The sequence below is a fragment of the Crotalus tigris genome, unplaced genomic scaffold (assembly GCF_016545835.1).
Source record: "Crotalus tigris isolate CLP2741 ecotype Arizona unplaced genomic scaffold, ASM1654583v1 scf7180000017536.10889498, whole genome shotgun sequence".
In the NCBI taxonomy this organism is placed as follows: Eukaryota; Metazoa; Chordata; class Lepidosauria; order Squamata; family Viperidae; genus Crotalus; species Crotalus tigris.
Genome location: NW_024096460.1, coordinates 4449563 through 4472813, shown reverse-complemented (window position 1 = coordinate 4472813; position 23251 = coordinate 4449563). Strand labels below are relative to the sequence as shown.

Below are 23251 nucleotides of genomic sequence, written 5' to 3'. Positions count from 1 at the left end.
TGAGTAGACAATCTTGTCTGAGAGCTTGATTCACTTGTATGTAGATACCACCCATAAGTACAGAATTGCATTGATTGAATAATTAGATCTCAGTTTTATCTTTTACTACAATGTAAATAACTCTTTCTAACTTTGTGAGAATTGGGCTTTATTTGTTTTCATATGCCTTTGGGAGCTCTAATAATCATAGTTGATTCAAAGAACATAGGTGGAAGAAATTGTAAAAAGGAAATTCGTCTATTGTAAGTATATTAACAGTGGGAGACTATTCAGTGGCAGAAAACTATTTCAACCAGATCAAATGACCCCTTTTTAATTTGATGTTTTGGAGGACTGAGCTTTGGGAGGTGAATTGGAAAGGTGTGTATAGACAAGTATGGCCTGGTTTGCACTTGATGTCTTCCTTATGATGTAAAGGCTCTGTTGTCTGATTTTTATTGGCTAACAAAGTTTATAAAGCAATGCTACTAACTTCCCAAGGTGTGGCACTTCTGGATGTAACTCTGCCAGCGTTCCAGATTGTTTGCCACCCAGCCATCTTATTTGATCAAATAAAGAGCTGTCTAAGCAGCCTCCGCTTGGGTTATCTGATTAGATTGATATGGTATCTCAAGTTCAAGTAAGGGACTGGGACCTTACATTTCTATAATACGTATTATTAGAAATATTGTTCCTTTTTCATTGTAAAAATAGTAAAGTGGTTTATAGATGCAATAATAATCAGAATCAAAATACTTGGTTGGCAAAGAAGTTAATGACGATAGGCCAAATTAAAAAGAGGAAATTCTTTTAAAAAAGCTTCAACTGTAGTTAGTTCTCAGTTAATGATACCAATTGGCACTGGAATTACTGTCGCTAAGCAACACAATTGTAAAGTGTGACATCATGTTATGCCACTTACCAATGGAGGTTCTGGCACTTCTAGTTACCGTTCTTAAGTGAATCATCCTGGGTCATTAAGCAAGGATGTTGGGTAGTCATCATTTGCAACGCCCTGCTAGCTTCCCCATTGACTCCATTTGTAGGAAGCTAGCAAAAAGGTTGCAAATTGGGATCTCGTGACTGTTAGGACAAAAACAGCTACAAATTCAAGGTACAATGATCAGTACCACTTGGCTTAGAAAGTTTGAAAGCTTGCTGAAGGAGTGGTCACTAAGTGAGAATCACCTATACACCATACATTATTTATTTGCAATCATGCTGAAAGTAATATTGTAAAAGAATTAAACCTGTAACCGATTTTTCATGTCATTGTAATATCAGGTTATTTTTTTTTTAAAGGTATGCCATTTATAGGTCAAGTTATTTTATTTTATTTTACAAAATGGTTCACAACATTTGCCATTTTAACAGAAATTGTGCAATTGATTTTTCTACCACTAAATTACAAAAGTGATTTGTGCAAAACTGCAAATAACTTTATATATGTAAAAAGCTTAGAGGTGGAAGCACCATTAACAAATTTGATTGATTACAGAAAATTTCAATTTTTTCAATAGTCCCTAAAATACATATTAATATAAATTTTCAGACAATGTAAACATTAAAAATAATTTTATATCTAAATTTTGGCATTTGTATCCAGCATAATACTATTGGCTTGTTCATCAACACAATTATATTACTAAAAGGCAGATATTAAAAACTTCTCAAAACATTTTGTAAATCAACTCTGAGTAGAATTTCATATATGCCTGATAGTGGAATGAGGTTGTCATAAAAGAGCATATATTAAATCTAGTGGACCATATATGTTAGTTTTGATTTACAAATTTGAATTGGTTATTCATAATATGCCTGCAAGCTGTAATTATGATGTAAGTAACTTTAAACAAAGGCAGTAACACTGTCAGGATACAAATTGTTTTTTGCTCACCAGAAAACAGTATTCTTTAATCAAATCTTTGGTTTCATGAATCCGTGCAGAAATGTCATTCTGTTTCCGTTTCCAGCAAAATTACTATCAGGGCTGGTATGTCAGAAATGCGGAATTGTTGCACTTTAATGCAGTTGAAAAATGATGCAAATTACTATTATGAACCTGAAATGATCTGACATGCTTAATGAGCCCACTCAATTGTGGTTTATTCATTAAATCATGGTTAAGAAAACATGTCTTACTATCATGTTTCAGCATATAGTTGACCTTTTGTCTCATGTTAATACAAAAGCTCAACTGCATGCTGAAACATGATAGTGTTTCCTTAACTATGATTTAATGAATAAACCACAATTGACTGGCCTCATTATCAAAATGGACTATCAAAATGGCCAGATAAAGCTATTAATAAAAATGTGTAACCTTCACAGATGTATAATATGAAAACAGAAGTATCATCTATTTCTGTGTTAGAAACATTTAAAATATATTCACAATTTACCTGGGAAGTTGAAAGAATCTTTAGAAATATCCTACAAGAACACTTAAGGATAGTGTGACTCCTGTGCAACTGTGACCGGTATACATGTGGATCAACAATAGTGTACCAATGGCTGTCAAGTCATGTTTGTTGACTTTAGACAATACAAATCACTTTCTGATCTTTGTTCAGGTAGATAATACTACACTGCAGCCCTTCCTTCAATGATTGATTAATTTTGTAATGAGTCTTGTGCTTTCACATTGTTTCTTAATGTAATAAACCAATTGACTATAAAGAAGCAACTGCCCATTTTAAAAAATCAGAGCAACTGTATAATTAGTGAATCTGTCATTGATGTTAAGAGCAGCAGTCTCCCCCCCAACGTTTACTAGGATGATTGTACAAGAAGGGAATTTGTGTGACAGATTTAACTATTCCTTTCCCAATCATGACCTTATGGGCATGATACTCTCTACTAACCTCCATAGGTGTTTTCTTGTAATATTAATAATTAATCTATGTTAGAAGTGAAAAGGAAAGAGAGGAACCTCAACCAGAGAAGAAAAGCCCTAACCACCTTTTCTCCTAATAAAAATTGCACATACATGTCCTACATTTTATAAGTCTGACATTGTTTCTGATCACATTTACTACAACATCTAGTTTGGCCCTAGGTTAAGGTAAATGACTTTAACTTTATTGGGATGAGACCAGTATTACTTATAAAAGCAATATCCTGTTGCCTAATAATTAAGGCCTTTGCTTTCCTAAATAATGATTTGGTAGGGCAGCAGACCCTGAAGTAAGTTAAATTTAATTTAATACTGTTTTAGAAATTAAACTGAAGTCTTTGTTTGTATATTTCTAAAAATAATACATTTTAATTCATTTCACTAATACAGTATTTTTTCCTAGTAGAGTACAATACATTTCATCATAATTCTTCAAGATGGAGGAGAGAAAACGGGTTTTTGTGGGATTGGTGGTCTTAAAGGAGCGTTTCGTGGAATTGATGGTCTTAAAGGAAGGTTTTGTGGAATTGGCGGTCTTAAAGGAGGATTTTGTGGAATTGGCGGTCTTAAAGGAGGATTTTGTGGAATTGGCGGTCTTAAAGGAGGCCTTTGTGATATTGGTGGTCGTACAGGAGGTCGTTGTGGAGGTGGAACAAATTGATTTTGTACTGGTGGCCTAAAAGAAGGAGAGGAAAACAGTATGTGGATAAGGATTTCAGATTTTGGCAGGTACAAATAGCCCTGAAAAAAATATTTCTTTTTATTTATATTTATTTCTATTTCACATTTCTGAACTGCTCATGTCCTTCAAAGAGACTGAGCACCAAAATGCAAGGAAGTTGATATGATGTAACCACATGCATTCAGCAATACCCTATCTGAACTGGGAAACAGGTATGAATTTGTTCCGCTAGTTACGCTAAGCCTTCATCTTTAAGTTACCTTAAACCAGGGGTCCCCAACCCTGGTCCATGGACCAGTACTGGGCTATGGCATGCCAGCAACCAGTCAGCACAAACAAGCAAAGCCCCATCCACGAGATTCAGGCAGCACACAAAACCATGCATTCTCCAGTCCATGGAAAAACCTCTCTCCACGGAACTGGTCCCTGGTGCCCAAAAGGTTGGGGACCTCTGCCTTAAGCATTTTTTTTTTTTACTTTAGTTATTGAAATAAAACCCACCTAAACCATTGTGCATGAATGAAGTGCATTCAGATAACTAGAGCACATGAATGTATGAACTGCATATATGAACTATTTTTTATTCACTAAAGTTCTAGTTTTCTTGAGGCCTCAAGGCCTTCAGATTCCTCCCATATAAACCTTGTGGGGTTTAAAGAGAGTAACTGACCCAAAATCACCCAGTGAACTCTGTGGTTGAGAGGAGATGTTGGAACAAAGCTTCCTACTCCTTAATCATCACACTTCGTTACATGGGAAAAGTGTGCTTATCACTGCACATTTGCATTTAATGGTGAACACCAGCTTCCATTTTTAGCCATTACTCTCATGTGGTTGCAATAAATTGCTTTAGAGTATGCAGTCCCGACCCTCTGCTGAAAAAAAAAAAATCTTCACCTCTAGTTTTTAACATGTTCTATCTCTTATTTACATCTACATACTCTATGTCTGTGGTGGTGAACCTATGGCACGGGTGCCCCAGGTGGCACACAGAGCCCTTTCTGTGGGCACGCGCACCGTCACCCCAGTCCTAGGCCTTCAGCTGGGTTTTATAAAACCTTTTCACTTTAGGCCTTTGCGGCCATGTGCAAAAAAAAAGGTTCAATCACTCGATTAATTTCAACTTCTCGCAGGAAAAAAAAAGATCTCACAAAGTTGGAATTGATTGATTGAACTTTTTAGTCCCACCCAGTCTGCCGTTACCACCACAGCCATGCCCACCCAATGGGTGACACCCACCCAATGGGCCACACCCACCCGGCACCCAACAATACATAAATGGGTTTTGGGTTACAGTTTGGGCACTCAGTCTCTAAAAGGTTCCCCATCACTGCTCTATGTGGTTCTGCTATACAGTTATATCAAAAAATACAAACCTTGGAGTTGGAAAGTGAGATATTGTAAAGACTTCCGAATTTGAAGTAGGCTGAAAAAGATAAGACAAATAAAGAAACAAACAAACAAATAAAATCATGCTTATGTTTAAAAAGGTAAGATTTCCCCCTGTCCAGTCATATCTTACTCGAGGAGGTGATGCTCATCTCCAATTCTTAGCTGAGGGAGCCAGCGTTGTCCAAAGACACTTTGGGGGTCATGTGACCAGCATGACTATACGCCAAGGCGCACGGAACTCTGCTACCTTCCCATCGAAGTAGTACCTATTTGTCTACTCACATTTGCATACTTTCAAGCAGCTAGGTGGCCAGAACCTGGGGCAAGTAATGGAAGCTCAGCCCATTGCGTGGTGCTTGGGTCTCGAAACCGGACTGCCAACTTTCCAGCTGACAAGCTCTACGTTTTTAACTACTGAGCCATTACTCCCCATGCTTATGTTTACAATCCAGCAAAATGCTGTTATTCTAAATTTTGCAAACTGAATTTCTGAATAGGAAATAATTAACTAAAATAAATAAAAAATGCACAGCTGATATTTTGTACTAAAAGACCTTTACTGGTAGAAAATACTTATAATTGAAAGTACATTATAATTGAAAGTATATTCTTACCCGCTTTCTATTTATTGGCTCTGGTGGATTTGGTTTACTTGGAGTATTATTCTGGTGTGCAGGTAGTGGTCTTCTTTGCTGCGCATTTTCAGTCCTTAAAGAAATTTAAACAAATAGTTAAACATGATATAAACATAAATGCCCATCTTGCATTACTTGCCCCAAATCAGCAGATGTAGCTAAAAACCAAGAAGATAAAAATTCATTGTGGGTGCAGAGAAAGTATATAACAATATTGAAAGGAGGACAATCATTGCTAAGACACATAGAGGTATCTTTATATTATTCACAATAACAGTGAAATAGGTTTTTGTTAATCAACCAATTCCTGCTTGAAAAATACTGCAGGGTACAGATGGCATATATAACCAAACAAACAACAAAGTATTTGCTTGCATATAAATGTTGTTTTCCCTGGAAAGAAAATGATCTGGGATGACAGAAACAAAGCAACTCAAAACATTTTTCAGCTGTTGGTTGGTTTCAGTTCAACTGGCAAAAAATGGGCTTAGTAAATTCCCCAACCTATCAGACTTGAGTTTGATTCAGTGTTTGCTTTGGTTGTTGTTGTTTTTTTCAATTTAATTTTTAAAACTCAGGAATTTCCCAGTTAGTAAATGTGGAAATAGATAACTAGATAAATATTCTTTTAGAAGGATTCAGGCAAACAGTTTAAGAAAAGAAGCGTGATGATGACCTCAGGAGTGCCTTACTTAGTTGATTTTCATAAATAACTGGTCTGATAAGGTAAGGGGTCTAGCCTAGCTAGTCTAGGATTGAAAAATCAAAATGGTTGAGGGAAAAGCAAAGCAAAGAGCTACTTTAGTAAGAAGCATTACCAATAGCCTAAAACAGTGGTTCTCAATCTTTTCTTCACCACAGACCCCCTTTAAATATCTTTTGTGGGCCCGGACCATGGCTACGGACCCCCAAGACTAATGCAAGATTTAAATCATAATATTTCTTCAAGCCTTTGGGGACCCCTCTGATGATATCATGCCCCCCCCCAGGGGCCACAGACCACAGGTTGAGAACCTCTGGCTTAAAATATTATTTAGTAAACAAAATCACCAAATATATTTTTCTACTGAAATGATCATAGTTTGTATTAGAGGAATCATAATTTGTAGAATCAGTAACAAAACCAGGAGCTGAGAAAAACTAACCACTTTTGAAGAATACTGGCAGAGTTTTTCTTCTACTCGTGCTGGTTCTGTGACTAACAAGAAATTACTCCCTAATCTTTTCTAAGACATTTTTCTTTAAAAAATGAAAAGCCAAAGCATTACATTGCAAACTACTAGTAATAGGTAATTGTCTGAATACCATCGATTTCAGGGTTAGGAGAATAACATCTCTTCCCTGTCTCCTATACAGACAAAGTCTAATTTAAAACCTTGAACAGAACTTGCTTCTTCAGGGTTGCCAATACTACCTAGATTATTAAAAAAAAACATTATTTTTCTAGATCTCTATCTGATTTTTCATGCTTCACTCCCAACATTCCTAAAAGTCTTTACAAAACTTGCTCCCATTGTCATCTATAGATAATCATGTAAGGGTATAATTTCTAAAGGCTTCAATCTTTTTATATTTTATTTATTATTTATTTAGTAGATTCTACTGAATTCAGTGAAGGCTGTTTCTGCATGGCTTATACCAGGGGTAGGCAACCTTGGCTCTTTTATGACTCGTGGACTTCAACTCCCAGAATTCCTGAGCCAGTTGAAGTCCACGAGTCATAAAAGAGCCAAGGTTGCCTACCCATGGCTTATACCATAATATTTAGTTTATCTGTCACTAGGACTACAAATCGTGTTTCTATTTTGAGTTTTTGACTTAACCTTGCAGTGTTCCATTCTCAACATTATCAGTTGCATGAAATTTGTACCTTTCTTGTCTTCTACGTTCTCTGAAGAGACGCCTTTTAATTTCTTTCCTCTTGACAAATGCAATTGCAAGTAGAATTAATATAGGCAACACAAGTAAAAAAAATATCAGAAGACCATCACGAAGGGATGTATCTAAGAAAGAAAATAAGCATGGTACACTTATTTAAATGTAGAATTTGGACCGTGGTGCTACAAGAAGGAAGGTTTGAATTCTCACCAAAATAAAATATGCATTTTTGGATCATTTTTTTTCAATAAATGAATAGGTATAATATTTTGACCCCTTTGTTTAATTGGACTCTCTTTTTCTAGTTTTAGGATGTGCAGAGAACAGACATAGGTCAAATTTATGCAGTAATTTTGAAAATTCAAAAGGGTTCACAAACATTTAAGCACCACTGTATATATGAAAAAAATATCAAAAAAGAAGAAGCACATCTTCCAAAAATAAAAGACCCAAACTTCTAAAATGGGCATATGCTATCTTACAGCTATAGATTCAGATTTTTAAAATAATTAATTTCAATGGAAATAAAATCCATTAAAGGAAAGGCCACACTGCCTTTTATTCCTGGTCTTCATTTTTAAACTAGAATTTCTTTTTTTGGACAGTTATTCAAATAAGTGACAGTTATTCACTTAAAGATAAAAGTTACTTTCGTCAAATAAGACATAAAGCTACCTTAAAAGGTGCAAAATTAGAGTTCAGAAGTGAGCAATACCAGATGGAATGTAAGAAAGAGGAATGATTCTTGATACCTATATGAGTTGGGCCACTATCTATGCTGCCACCATAGCCAGACACATCACAAAATGGAGGTGCCCACCCAGGATCACAATGGCAATTGCCTTTGTTGTTACACACCTACAGGAGCAAAAAAGAAAGTAATGAAATTGCAACTTTTAAAGAAGTTATAGACATTACAATAATATTAGCGTTAGGATGTTATGTTTCTCCCCCAAACAGGTATTGTAAGAATCCATGCACTTCTCTTAAGGAATTTTATTGCAGAAGAACTCAAATGCCATTATGAAAGAATTTTGTTAACAGCTGAATATCAACAGCGAGATCTATGAAGGTGAAGGTTCGTTCTCCAAATGTGTGGATTGGTTTCTGAATGTTTCATTAATAGGCTAAGTAATATCTTCAGCAGAGTTTAGGAGATGTCAGTGCTCTTCTGTTTATAAGGCTTCAGGTGTGGGTGTGTCAAGTGAGGGTCTTGTGATGGGTCAGATGTGTGTCATCAGTGAGTCTTATGATGGGTCTTGTGATGAGTAGGTTACGTCAGGTCAGGGTCATTGGAAGGTGAACTGCTAATGGGGGGGGGCTTGTGTGGCTTGGTTGAGAGTCGGTGCTGTCTCTGGTTGGCTGTGCAGTTGATTTGGATTCTAAGAGGTTCATAGGCTGGTTGTAGGTCAATGTGTCTGTTGATGGAATTGCTTGTGGAGTGCCAGGCTTCAGTGAACTCACAAGCGTGGTGGGTGGTAACGTGACTGATGATTTTTGTGTTGGTCCAATCGAACTGGGGCTGTGAGATCTATGTAATAATGAAATCAATGTTCCATTTTTGCAGTTTCTCCCACCTGCACTCCCACCTCTTTTGGATATGAAGCAGTGATGTGGTGTGGTGTGCAGATCAATATTTAACTATCAGCTCTGTTGGCTCCATTGCTGGTACAGCACTACACCACTGGCCTCCAAACAGCCGGCACTGGAGGTCTCTCATCTCTCAACTAGCATCCAAAATTACAAGAAATGTAACAGCTGTCTCTCATGAGTCAATATGAACCAAGTCCAGTACACCAGAGATAGGACACGTGGTTTCCATCCATCTCTTGTTAATATCAACAATTCCCATATTGTCATAGGAAAAGAAAAATAATTGTTTTCCTATGACAATATGGAAATTAATTTTCCCATAAGGTTTGTTTCTTGTATGATTAGATTTCCCATTATTTCTGAACTGGGCATACTTAACCTGCCTGAAAATAAGTATTTATTTCTTTGAGGGGAAAAAAAGCAGAATTTAAACATTTTAACTTGCCCTGGATATACAAAGAGACGGAAAAGGAAGCAAATGACAAAGCATGTATTGAACATTGTCATACAGATTCATCCAGTTTGTTCTTGTACTATGTTTGGATCTTGCATTCAAGCCCAAACAAGATTTTTTTTTTCATTTGACAAAACCTCCAGGTGTTATATATGCCTATGTTTCTTGCAATGCAAAATATTTTCTTGAATAAGATGCTGGCGATAAACATGACCAACTTATATGTTTTTTAGATGAGATAGTACTTTGGTTGTGATATAATGTCCCATAAATAAATGGGTAGAAATACTACAAAGAAGTACCATAATACTGCTGAGACTCCACTCAGCCTTTTTAAAGCAAGCAATGATACCTATTCATTAGTTGTACTATATGCCAAGATACTTGGTTATTATAATTTTATCCCAATGGAACATTATTATCGTAATAATATTTTAACTTACCGCCCGACCATTACACTTTTTCTTTATGTCACAGTTGTAACCCAGCAAGCTTGCATTTACACATCTGTAATCAATACAAGCCTAAAAAGGAGGGAAATATAGTTTTTTTTTTCAGAATGGTCTTTGAAAGCACACTTTATCTGCAAATGCACAAAGGTATTAAGAAATCAAATTTAGCATATTGGTCTTCCCCAAGATGGATAGTTACCTAATATTGAATTATAACCTCTTAAAGAAGATGGTCAAAAAAGATGGACAAATCTAAGCCGAAAATGATGATGTTGGAAATGGGACCAAGGTGAATCTTGTATCTCTGTCATCATGCAACAATATAATTTGTCTGGGTTCATCTTAATATAAGTATGAATCTAGACACTATGATTTGGAACTTAGGGCTTACAGTTTAAAATTAAGCATGGATCAAGTCCCAAATGATGTAATATAGGTTCTTTTAAGCTTCATCTCTTCCCAATCCAACACAGTGATGACAAATGATGCCCCATGTACAATAATGTCAGCATGCAAATACAATTATGTACTTGTGTCAATCTACAAGTAAACTTGCAATGTTTCCATGATTATGTCATTATGCACATACCATTACTTCCCTGACTATTAGTGTAACATTATGCTATAGAGACAGTTTAGAAGCAACACTGGATAGTTTTATACAACATACTGAACAGGCAACCTATAATGAATAGGATGTCAACAGTCCTTCCACCTCCAGAATCATGTGGGCAAGATTATAAATTTCAGAGGATATTTCTTTGTTTAATGTCTTCTTCGTGAGACATTAAAACATGGGTAACCTAAGTCTTGCAGAGGCTGAATGCTAATGTGTCATTAAAAAATGAATGAATGAAAATGAATAAATGAATGAATGAAATCTCCGAAACTTCAATAATTGGGCTACTTTTACCCATAGTAGTGATTTTAATATACTTTTGCCTGAAACAAAATATTTTAAACCCCATCTCTTGGAAAGTGTAACAATGTTGCTGATGTGCTTGTTACAACTCTCAGCAGGGAAGGAAGAAGTACAACTTCTCAACTGGAAAAGTTTGCTGAATTCTGTATAAAGTTTTATATTAAATAATAACATGGCTTCTTGATTTTGGCTTAACGTAAAGAAAATACTCAGCTGCTGCTGCATGTAAATCATGCCTAGGAGTAACAAATTAACATAACAAATTGTGATTCGGGGCAGAGTGCAATCTCAGCCAACGATTCGGTCAATAAGCAAGGTGTGATCCGGATAGGCTACACAGTTGTAAGATGCAGAAAACTCTTACTTTTCCTTCAGCACAAGAAGTGCCTTTATGAACCAGTGCTGGATCGGGAATATCTGATCCTAGATTAAATTCAGTAGACACACATGAAACTCCATCTAGATTCTGGAAATACAACTGGGATGGGAGATTCTCATGTTTGAAAGATGTACAATGAATCTTGCCACATAAACTATTGCTGCAAATAATATACAAACATAAGTAAAGAATGGTAAAGAAGTATGATAAATACAAAATGCTGTCTTCCATGTTTTAATGTTGAGTTTTAATGTTCACTAGACTTGAGATTTATAAAAACCAATGTTGAGCAAAAGGATGTAGATCTATAAATAGGCGTAAATAACAGATTATCAACTATAATACATTCAGATCCTGTTGGCCAACTATGGAAGGCAAGATAGTCCTCACTTAGCAACTGCCTTGGACAGTGACTGTTCAGTTATGACAATCCTGAAAAAGTAACTTTGTGACCAATTCCCATACATACAATACAATCTTCACAGCATCTCGCTTTCTCTCCATCTCTCTCCCTTTCTCTGTGTATCATGTCAGTTGGTACATGCTGTCTTGTGTAAAATCGTAAGCACAGTTTTGGTCACATGATTTTTCACTTAGTGAATGCTTTCACTAACAACCAAGTTGCCAGTCTCAATTGCTAAATCAGGACTACCTATCTAGCTAAAATGTCCTTTCATATGGCTGAAGTTTCAATTTTCAATGGTTTAAAGAATTGAATAAATAATCTGTGTCAACTATTCATTTCCACATCCTTTTACAAAAGGTTTGTCTCCCTCCATTAAGGCTTATGATTCCAAATAAATGTGTAAGGTTCTACCGTAAGATGAGCCATCTGTAGCAGGTCCAATCTAATTTAGTATTCTATGTTACTGAATTCTTCATTGGTAGATACATCAGGAAATTAGCAAGCAGGACTTTGGTACAAAACAACTTTTGCTGCCATCCAACAACTGATATCCTAAGACAGAGGTGTCAAACTGCCGGCCCACAGGCTGGACACGCCATCTGGAAGCCGTACTCACCCCATTGCCAGCAATGACAAAACTCATGTGACGTCACAAGTTTGACCTGTCTGTCCTAAGACTTGACACTTTTGATTTTTGAAGTATTATATATTTATCAAGACAAGTAGCTTGATTCAGAAGCACACTTCTGAAAACACTGCCTGAAATTACTAGAAGAACATTCTGAACAACTGTTTAAAATAATTTGATAAAACAAATTAGTGTCGAGAGTGGAGGTGGGGAACTATGGTCCCTTTATGACTTTTGGTCTTCAAACTCCCAGAATTCCTGAGTCAGCCTGAGCCAGGAATTCTGGGAGTTGAAATCCACAAGTCATAAAGGACCATACTTTCCCAACCCTCCTCTAGAGCAAAAAAAAAACTTTCTAATGCTGGCTTCTATTACAATCTGGTAATCTAAATGTAGATACAATGGTTAGAAGTAATGTTGTCCAAATATGGCCAATTGTGTGTTTTATAAACCTTAGTTTACAAAGATGTTGATAAATGCTGGGATTGTGTTACCCCCCACTTGCAGATACTCTACAACGATATGCTGGTCTACATAAAGACATTAATGGTAGTCCAGAATTGTTGTTTAACATTAAGAAAACAATTATATCCTGATTTATTAAGCTATGTAATGGTTGCAACTGAATCTTGTAATTTGAATATACAGGTAGTCCTTGACTTACAACCACAACTGAGCCTAAAATTTTTGTTGCTATGTGAGGCCACAGTGAATTTTGCTCCATTTTACCACCGTCCTTGCCACAGTTGTTAAGTGAATCACTGCAGTTGTTAAATTGTAACACAGCAGTTAAGTGAATCTGGTTTTCCTATTGACTTTGCTTTTCAGAAGGTCGCAAAAAATGATCACATGACTCTGGGACAATGCAATGGTTATAAATGTCAATTCCCAAGCAATTTTGATGATGTGACCATGGGAGATGCTGCAATGGTTGTAAGTGTGAAAAAAGTCACTTTTTCACTGCCATTGTAACTTTGAACAGTCACTAAATGAACTGTAAGTCAAGGACTACCTGTCATAGCAAATTTTGTCTTAGTGAAGTAGGCTATTGGTAAGTTTGTTTAGGAGTAGAAGGAAAAAGAAGAAAAAGTCCAGAGCTGTGACTCTGAATAACAATAGCACTTAGACTTATATACCGCTTCATAGTGCTTTACAGCCCTTTCTATATGGTTTACACAGTCAGCCTATTGCCCCCAACAATCTGGTCCTCATTTTACCGACCTCGGAAGGATGGAAGGCTGAGTCAACCTTGAACCGGTGAGAATCAAACTGCTGGCAGCCGGCAGCCAGCTGAATTAGTCTGCAGTACTACATTTTAACCACTGCACCACCATAGCTCTTAGTAATAATAATCACGTTGCTTATGATCCAGATAAGAGCATTCAGTTCAATGGGACTTAATCCCTAACTGAGAGTGCATAGGGTCATAGTCTGAATGTGCCTTCAGAATATAAAACATTTTTTTTCTGATTACTTACGCTTGGGAACATTTTACAAAATTTGCCTCCTTCATTCCACAATTGCCAAATCTGTCTCCTTTGCTATTGGCTGTTTCAAAGCAAATATTAGGTCCTTTCTTTGCTCCTACAAATAAAACGAAAGTTCATTATTCTGTGTCGAGGACAACTCTGACACAAACAACGGATCACCACATCCTCCTGGCATCCCAGTAACACAGTGGTTCTCAACCTGTGGGTCGGGACCCCATTTGGGGTCAAACGACCATTTCACGGGGGGTCGCCAAACAACGCAGTCCGCCATTCCCCCCCCCCTTTTCCTTAGCTGTGCTACTCCCTTTTATTCTATTGGCTTTTGAAAGCCAATAGAATAGACTCTCTTGAATGGAGTCTAATTTTATTGGCTTTCAAAAGCCAATAGGAATTGTCCAGGTTGTCTCTGCCCTGCTGAGCCCGCCAAAAGTCCCATTCTGCAAACAGTGCTGCACCAGTTGAGTAGTCCTCAACTTACGACCGGTTGAGTAGTCCTCGACTTACGAGCGGTTGGGGATCACGGCATTAAAAAGGTTGAGAACCACTGCCGTAACACATAAACCAACAAAATCCCCACAAAATCTCTTAAGCAAACCCAAAGACCGCCTAAACAAAGAATGGGAATCATCAACAACGTACAATATAAAGACTGTAACAGGCATTATTTAGAATAGACAGGTAGAAAATTGGAAGAATGCATCCAGGAACATCCGCTGGCAGACAGAAGACATGATTCTTTAATCTCTCAAAACAGAAAAACTCAAAAAATTTTAATCTCTCAACATAGGAAAACTTAACCAGTTTCAACTGGAAAAGGGTATCACTTTAGATCAAACCAAATTGAAAAATTCCTGGAAGCTTGACATTCTGAGGAACCATCTATCAGCACATGTAGAAATAACCTCATCTATGTGCTACAGGTAGCCCTCGACTTAACGATAATTGAGCCTAGAATTTCTGTTGCTAACAGAGACAGTTGTTAAGTCAATTTTGTCCTAGTTTATGACCTTTCTTTTCACGGTTGTTAAGTGAATCATTGTAATTGTTACGTTAGTAACATAGTGGTTAAGTGAATCTGGCTTCCCCATTGACTTTATTTGTCAGAAAGTCGCAAAAGGGGATCACAGGATCCTGGGACACACTGCAACCATCATAAATGTGAGTCAGTTGTCAAGCATCCAAATTTTGATCATGTGACCGTGGGGATGCTGCAATGGTCGTAAGTGTGAAAAACGGTCTTAAGTCACTTTTATTCAGTGCAATTGTAACTTTGAACAGTCACTAAATGAATGGTTGTACATTGAGTACTATCTGTATTTAAAGGACTTAACTAAAAGTTAAGGAAGGAAACAAACATCCTGTTTAGCAACCAACACCCAAATAAGCAGGAAACAACACCAGATAAATGATCAGGGAAGAATAATATCCTAACTAAGAAACTATCAAGAAAGTAACCACACCCCAACTAAGACTGACAGGGCAAACAACTAGCAAACCTCACTCTTCCACACACTAATGACATTACTTAGCTTGGTGACAAAACATGTATAGTAAAGCAACCAAGTGTGTAGAACAGCAAGAACTCAACAGATCAATTCCAAATTAAATATATTCTTTACTATTGGAATTTTAAAAAAATCATTTTGAAATAGTAATCATCCACATTCCAAAACATAAACACTTTCTATATAACTTCTGCCAGTTTATTATTGGTTCTATAAGTCACAAATGATTTAAACCATACCTTTTCCAAAGAGGGATTCACACTGAGAATCATAATTCTCGCAAATTCCACTATAACAGTAATCTTTCATATTGTTACATGGGTAGCCATCCATGACATACACGTCTTCTGGACAGTCATAAAAGGTCCCATTGCAATATTCAGGGAGATCACAGATATTTGATTTTGGTCGACACTCCACTCCTGCTACCTTGAACTTGAAAACAATTGTATTGATTTTATTAATTTCTAATTGTAATACATTGACAGCATTCATATGCCTTTAATGATATGGGAGAAGGAGGAAGAGATTTGTGAAAAGGAAAGAGCTGTGGGAATAATTCCTGAGCCAAACCATTGGAATAGTATGCCAAAGATCAGATTACTAATTATATAGAAAAACCAAACCAAACCCACAAGATATATTGCTGTTTCAGTTATACTCTATTATATTACACCCAACAACCAACATTTATTGCCTGTATGAGCAGTCACATGGCTGCACTGAAATGCAAATGTATCAGTCCTTGAGCGAGCAGAATTAGACTATCCACATTGCTGATCTGTACAGTACCTCCGTACCAAAGTCAGTTGGTGCAATGGTCCTTACTTAAACATAGAACAGCAACTGGTGGATTTCTCCAGCTTAGTTTTCTTTCTTACTAAGCATATTTACCAGTTTAGCCTCCCTACATGATGATGGACGAACAGTTGGCACAATTTATCCCACAGGATTACTGTAAAGGATTGTTGTGAAGAAGGATAGATATCTCCTTGAGCTTTGGGAGGAAGTCAGGATATAAATAAATAAGGGAATTAATTAATTAATTCAGACTGTAGAATTACAACTAGGGTACGGGACCTCGGAGAGAAGGTCACCGCCCAATAAGCAAGGAAGGAGGATAGCTACAGATAGAGACATATGGATACATTTTCATATATCTAGCTGTTGGATTTTTCAGACATGATCATTCCTTTTTTCCATTCTCTCCCTCCTTCTTTCTCCTTCTGAGAATATAATTTACTGGAAAACTAGTATGTATGTATGTATGTATGTATGTATGTATGTATGTATGTATGTATGTATGTATATATGTATTCAAAGTGAACTTTCATTAGAATAGACCTGAAGCAGTCAGCTAATTTTTATTTACTTAATTTCTATTGTTGCTCAACTCAACTAAGTGACTCTGGGCAGCAACTAATCCTTGTTGTGTGACATACACACATACACAGTTCTAAGAAAATGCATTTGTCTTCTCAGGGATTGTCTATTTTTTGCATTCTTTTGCCATCAAATATTATCAGAGTTTCAGATAGATCTTAGTGATACATACAGTATACGAAATTTGAATGAACAAATACCAAAGTTTGGTGCTTGTTTCATTTGTTGTATTTAAAAGGTCATCTCATATGTGATATGCCACACAATAGAAGACCCATCCTTTTTACATGCATCAAAGCCATAAGGTTTTGATAGTGTAATCACAGATGCCATCCTGAATTTTTCTCATCTCCCTCTAATGCTCATGCATGTAACAGTAATAAGATGTTACTGTATACATAAACACATGCATACAATATTCATGGATGATAATAAATTCAAAACAAACATACCTTAAGAATATATTAACTGCAATTCTATGTATATTTAAATGTTGGTATAAACTTGCTGAACATTTAATACAAAACATGCAAGCACAGGATTGTACTGCATATCTACACAAAGGATCATCTATGTTACCTGACACTTTTCACAGCACAATCCTTCAGCACATGCTGATCCACGTGTTAGCTTGCAGCTGGCAGCATCACAACAAGGATTGGTACATTCCTGTTAAGAAAATGACTTTGGTGGGATATTCCATGATCAACTCTTGAAGAAAACTTCCATTGGACTCAATAAGATTAATATTCTCCCCATTGGGATGTGACTAAAAGAATTTTAAAAAATATTCCTGCAGAACTTAGCTTTTTAATCCAAATCGTTTTTTTAAAAAACCCACCCATTTATAATTATATAGTAAAATCAGTGTTTTATAAACACCTGAAAAAAAGTGCTCGTTGGTGAGGAACCTTCTTTTTCTAATGTGATTACTGAAAAAAATTATTTTATATCATTAAGGGAAGATTTGATAGAGAAAACAAAACTGCATGGATAGTGGCACAGATCAGTGTCATTCTCTATGTTATCACCATGAGGCTAAACAAGATAGAAACTTTTTGTCAATGTAGAGTATTCTTATTTTCAAAAATTGCATTGTTGTTGCATTAGGCTAGGGGTCTTCAAACTTGGCCCTTTTATGACTTATGGACTTCAACTCCCAGACTGAGGAATTCTGGGAGTTGAAGTCCACAAGTCATAAAAGGGCCAAGTTTGAAGACCTCTGCATTAGGCCATTATCAAGGTGCCACTGAGGAACAAAGTATAGCAATGAGCCTGATATTACTATGCAATGCTTCATTTTCAATTCCAAAAAGCTGTGATGGGATGCAAATGCAATATCTATTTATATCTCCTTAAAGCAACTGTATGTTTTCCTGATTTCTAAAAAGTATGAGCCTGTGGATCCAGAAAAAGACGTAGCTGTGCTAAGGAGTTACATAAAAATCCTTATAGGATTAGCTCTAACCCTAACCCTAATCTTCACTTAGCATTTTAGAACAGAATTTGGAGCTTTGCATAGCCCTAGTATTGATGTCTATGTGTGTGTATAATTCTATCATATCAATATTTTAAAATATAAATATAAATTACCTACTTTTGGAGTGCCACAATCACATTCTTCATTCCTATCCACAATGTTATTGCCACACATGGGCTCTGTAAATATATCACTTGGCTTTGGAGAATTTCTGAGACAGCTTCCTCCACCTCTCAAGATAAGTTGCTCAAAATCACTAGAGCTGCAGCTGCTGAAGTTCCTGGACCCGCTAGAAAAAACAATTTTTCCAGGATATGGAGTAATCTATTGCCCATTTTGTGCCTAAATCTTATTGAGTTTACATTTCTACAATTGTACTATACTTCATCGTAACACTAAAGTAATGTTTCCCCACCTCAAAATAAGCCCGTTTATAAATCTGAGAGGGTACATGATATTGTGAGCCAGAAACTGGCCAATTGTTGAAATGGGGCAATATATAAAAACTGCACTGTAATTCCTCTAATAGGCTTGTCATAATTGAAAAAAAAAAAATTTCAAGTCTGCCTCCCCAATCCAGACAAGGATGAAAACCCCAGCTGTCTCCACCCAGATGATCCCTTGATTTTCTTTTAAAACAGGAATGTCAAATTCACAACGTCACGTGACATGTCATGACGTACCGTGACTTTTTTGCCATTGCTGGCAATGGGGTGGGTGCAGTTTCACTATGATGCATCCGGCCCGTGGGTCAACAGTTGGACACCCCTGCTTTAAAATGTTAGGCCAGTTTCATAACTTGCACATTTCATTGATGAGTTACAATGAAAGCTATGAGTTCATTTTTTCCTCTGGCAACATTTCTTATTCATGACTTGGCACCATGAATGTATAAATTAACTTAGCATCCGTTAATAGTCTTCCAAGGGTGGGGAATCTCCATCCATTGTTTGTCTGCGATCTCTAGGGTAAAGATTCAGGCTACAATTGGGCTCTGTCTTTCAGAAGCTTCCTTTCAGTTCAAGATTTTAAAATGAATTGCTCCATTTGGAATTTATTACTTAGGACTATCCTAATTTATCACCTCTGGCCAGATCATTTCCCAAAGAAACAGCAGTTCATTGTTTTCTCTTTAATCAATTAAAACAAGTTTAGGGAGGACTGAAGTTTGGGTTTTGTTTTGTTTTTTTGATCAATGTAACTGGCTAGGCTCCATGGGATTTGACAAGTATTTCGGATGCTTCCTTGTCAAAGCCTTTACCTTCTTCAGGAATGAAAATAACTTATAAATAGAATGATTATTAGCATGTATAGGTAGTCCTCAACTTATAACAATTTGTTTGGTCACCATTTGAAGTTACAATGGCACTGAAAAAAGAGACATGACCATGTTTCACATTTACGACCGTGGCAGCATCCTCATGCTCACATGATCAACATTCAGACACTTGGCAACTGACTCATATTTATGACGGTTGCAGTGTCCTGGGGGTCATGGGATCCCCTTTTGTAACTTTCCAACAAGTGAAGTCAACAGGGAGACCCGGTTCACTAAACAACCGTGTTACTACCTTAACAACTACGGTGATTCACTTAACAACTGTGGCAAGAAAAGGTGTAAAATGGGGCCAAACTCACTTAACAACTGTCTCACTTAGCAACAAAAAGTTTGGGCTCGATTGTGGTCATATGTCAATGCTAATCAACATGCATGCAACCTGACAAATATATGGATGGCTGTTAACCCTTTGGACAGCACCCTTTTTGTATGTCTTTGTTAGATTAATATTCCAACTTTACTCCAATGCAATGCTTGATCCTAAAGTCTCTAATTGATCAAACACCAACAAAGAATTGGCATATTAAACTTAATATATAAATAAAATAAAAACCAAGCCTATGTAAAAATAATGTTAAGCAAATGTTCTTACTTATCTGAACTGTGCATTATATAGGTGTTTGGACATCTTCCATCATCATGATTCATACCAAGATTATGTCCCAACTCATGCGCAACCACTGTAGCTTGATTTATGGCAGAGTTGTGATCGAACTGGCAGAAATATCAGCATTGTTAGCATAGGGTGGGGAATAGGGGATGATTCTTTTTTAAACAAGAAAAATAGCAACCGCACAGAATAGAAAATAACAGCTGAGCTAGACAAATCAAAGTCTGTTTCATTTTATTTCCCCTAAGAACTCCAAATTCTGATGGGAAGAAGCTCACAATTAGGAGATGAGTACAATGTTAGTCGCAGAATTCCACTGCAGCTCAGTCTTGGCACAACATACCATCACTAAGACTCTTTTTAAAGAACATCTCAGCAGGTAGCAATTATGACAGTTCATGGTAATGATTTGTATAGTTAGGAATTATTTTTTTTTGAAAAACTTCCTCTTTCCCTGTTCTTAATTAGACTACTTTTTTTTAAAAAAAAAAATCTGTTTTCATTTTCTACCTATCGCATACAATTTTCTAAAGCTCAGTCATGTTGCCTCTTACCAGACTTTTGTTTATCATAAAAAGCCTTATTATTTTAAGCTTTCTCTATAGAGAAAGGTCTCCTTCATGGATTACTGCCTTGTCGTGGTGAAGGGGCTTGCGTAACTCAATGAAGCTATGAGCTATGCTGTGGATGTATCTGGTAGTGAAAGGAAAGTCCGATGCTGTAAATATCTTTTCTTCATAGGAACCTGGAATGTAAGATCCATGAATCAAGGCAAGCTAGACGTAGTCAAACAAGAGATGACAAGACTGAACATCGACATCTTAGAAATCAGCGAACTAAAATGGACAGGAATGGGTGAATTTAACTCAGATGACCATCAGGTATACTACTGTAGGCAAGAATCCCTCAGAAGAAATGGAGTAGCCTTCATAGTCAATAAAAGAAAAGGAAAAGCAATATTGGGATACAATCCCCAAAATGATCTCAGTTCGAATCCAAGGCAAACCATTCAATATCACAATAGTCCAAATCTATGACCCAACCATTGGTGCTGAAGAGGATGAAATTGACCAGTTCTATGAAGCCCTACAGCACCTTATAGAATTAACACCAAAAAATGATGTCCTTATCATCATGGGGGATTGGAATGCTAAAGTAGGAAGCCAAAAGATAACCAGAATAACAGGCAAGTTTGGCCTTGGAGTACAAAATGAAGCAGGGCACAGGCTGATAGAATTTTGTCAAGAGAATACGATGGTCATAACAAATACTCTTTTCCAACAATCCAAGAGACGTCTCTACACATGGACATCACCAGATGGTCAACACAGAAATCAGATTGACTATGTGCTCTGCAGCCAAAGATGGAGAAGCTCTATACAGTCAGTAAAAACAAGACCAGGAGCTGACTGTGGCTCAGATCATGAGCTTCTCGTTGCAAAATTTAGGCTTAAATTGAAAAAAGTAGGGAAAGCACTAGGCCACTCAGGTATGAACTAAATCATATTCCTGATGAATATACAGTAGAGGTGACAAATAGATTTAAGGAATTAGATCTGATAGACAGAGTGCCTGAAGAACTATGGACGGAGGTTTGCAACATTGTACAAGAGGTAGCAACTAAAACCATCCCAAAGAAAAAGAAATGCAAGAAAGCAAAATGGCTGTCTGAGGAAGCTTTGCAAATAGCTGAGGAAAGAAGGGAAGCAAAAGGTAAAGGAGAAAGAGAAAGATACACCAACTGAATGCAGAATTCCAGAGAATAGCTAGAAGAGACAAGAATACCTTCTTAAATGAACAGTGCAAAGAAATAGAAGAAAACAACAGAATAGGGAGGACCAGGGATCTCTTCAAGAAAATTGGAGATATGAAGGGAATGTTCCATGCAAAGATGGGCATGATAAAGGACCAAAATGGCAGGGACCCAACAGAGGCAGAAGAGATTAAGAAGAGGTGGCAAAACTACACAGAAGAACTATACAAGAACGAGCTTAATGTCCCAGATAACCACGATGGGGTGGTCACTGACCTCGAGCCAGATATCCTAGAATGTGAGGTGAAATAGGCCTTAGGAAATCTGAGCAACAACAAAGCTAGTGGAGATGACTGTATTCCAGCTGAGCTATTCAAAATCTTAAAAGACAATGCAGTAAAAGTGCTACACTCAATTTGCCAGCAAATTTGGAAAACTCAACAGTGGCCACAGGATTGGAAAAGGTCAGTTTACATTCCAATTCCAAAGAAAGGTCGTGCCAAAGAATGTTTAAACTATTGCACCATTACACTCATTTCACATGCTAGTAAAATTATGCTTAAAATCCTACAAGCTAGACTCCAGCAGTATGTGGATCGAGAACTACCAGAAGTACAGGCAGGATTTCAAAGAGGCAGAGAAACTAGAGATCAAATTGCCAACATACACTGGATCACGGAGAAAGCTAGGGAGTTCCAGAAAAACATCTACTTCTGCTTCATTGACTATGCTAAAGCCTTTGATTGTGTGGATCACAACAAATTGTGGCAAGTTCTTAAAGAGATGGGAGTACCAGACCATCTTATTTGTCTCTTGAGAAACCTATATTTGGGTCGAGAAGCAACAGTGAGAACTGGACATGGAACTACTGATTGGTTCAAAATTGGGAAAGGAGTCCGGCAAGGCTGTATACTGTCACCCTGCCTATTTAACTTATTTGCAGAGCACATCATGAGAAAGGCAGGGCTAGATGAATCAAAAGTTGGAATTAAGATTGCCGGAAGAAATATCAACAACCTAAGATATGCAGATGATACCACTCTAATGGCAGAAAGTGAAGAGGAACTAAAGAGCCTCTTGATGCGGGTGAATAAGGAGAGTGCAAAAGTTGGCTTGAAACTCAACATTAAGAAAACCAAAATCATGGCATCCGGCCCTCTCAATTCCTGGCAAATAGATGGGGAAGAAATGGAGGTAGTGACAGATTTTATCTTCTTGGGTTCCAAGATCACCACAGATGGGGACTGCAGCCAAGAAATTAAAAGACGCTTGTTCCTGGGGAGGAAAGCTATGGCATACTAGACAGCATACTAAAAAGCAAAGACATCACCCTGCCAACAAAAGTGTGTATAGTCCAGGCCATGGTTTTCCCAGTTGCAATGTATGGCTGTGAAA

General features: G+C 37.0%; 1 protein-coding gene across 1 annotated transcript in view; it reads right to left on the bottom strand.

Moving 5' to 3' along the window:
* Positions 1–1297: 1297 nt before the first annotated feature.
* The window catches only part of LOC120306119 (disintegrin and metalloproteinase domain-containing protein 9-like), a 36136-nt gene continuing 14182 nt past the window's right edge, over positions 1298–23251 (bottom strand). The window contains exons 11-22 of the mRNA XM_039338832.1: positions 20086–20207; positions 18272–18443; positions 17254–17343; positions 15531–15726; positions 13775–13880; positions 11248–11422; positions 9953–10033; positions 8215–8320; positions 7455–7587; positions 5564–5657; positions 4934–4983; positions 1298–3551 (exon numbers count right to left, since the gene is read on the bottom strand). Of these exons, the coding sequence (XP_039194766.1) occupies positions 3308–3551; positions 4934–4983; positions 5564–5657; positions 7455–7587; positions 8215–8320; positions 9953–10033; positions 11248–11422; positions 13775–13880; positions 15531–15726; positions 17254–17343; positions 18272–18443; positions 20086–20207 (1569 nt within the window). The 3' untranslated portion in view covers positions 1298–3307. The remainder of the gene's footprint in view (positions 3552–4933; positions 4984–5563; positions 5658–7454; positions 7588–8214; positions 8321–9952; positions 10034–11247; positions 11423–13774; positions 13881–15530; positions 15727–17253; positions 17344–18271; positions 18444–20085; positions 20208–23251) is intronic.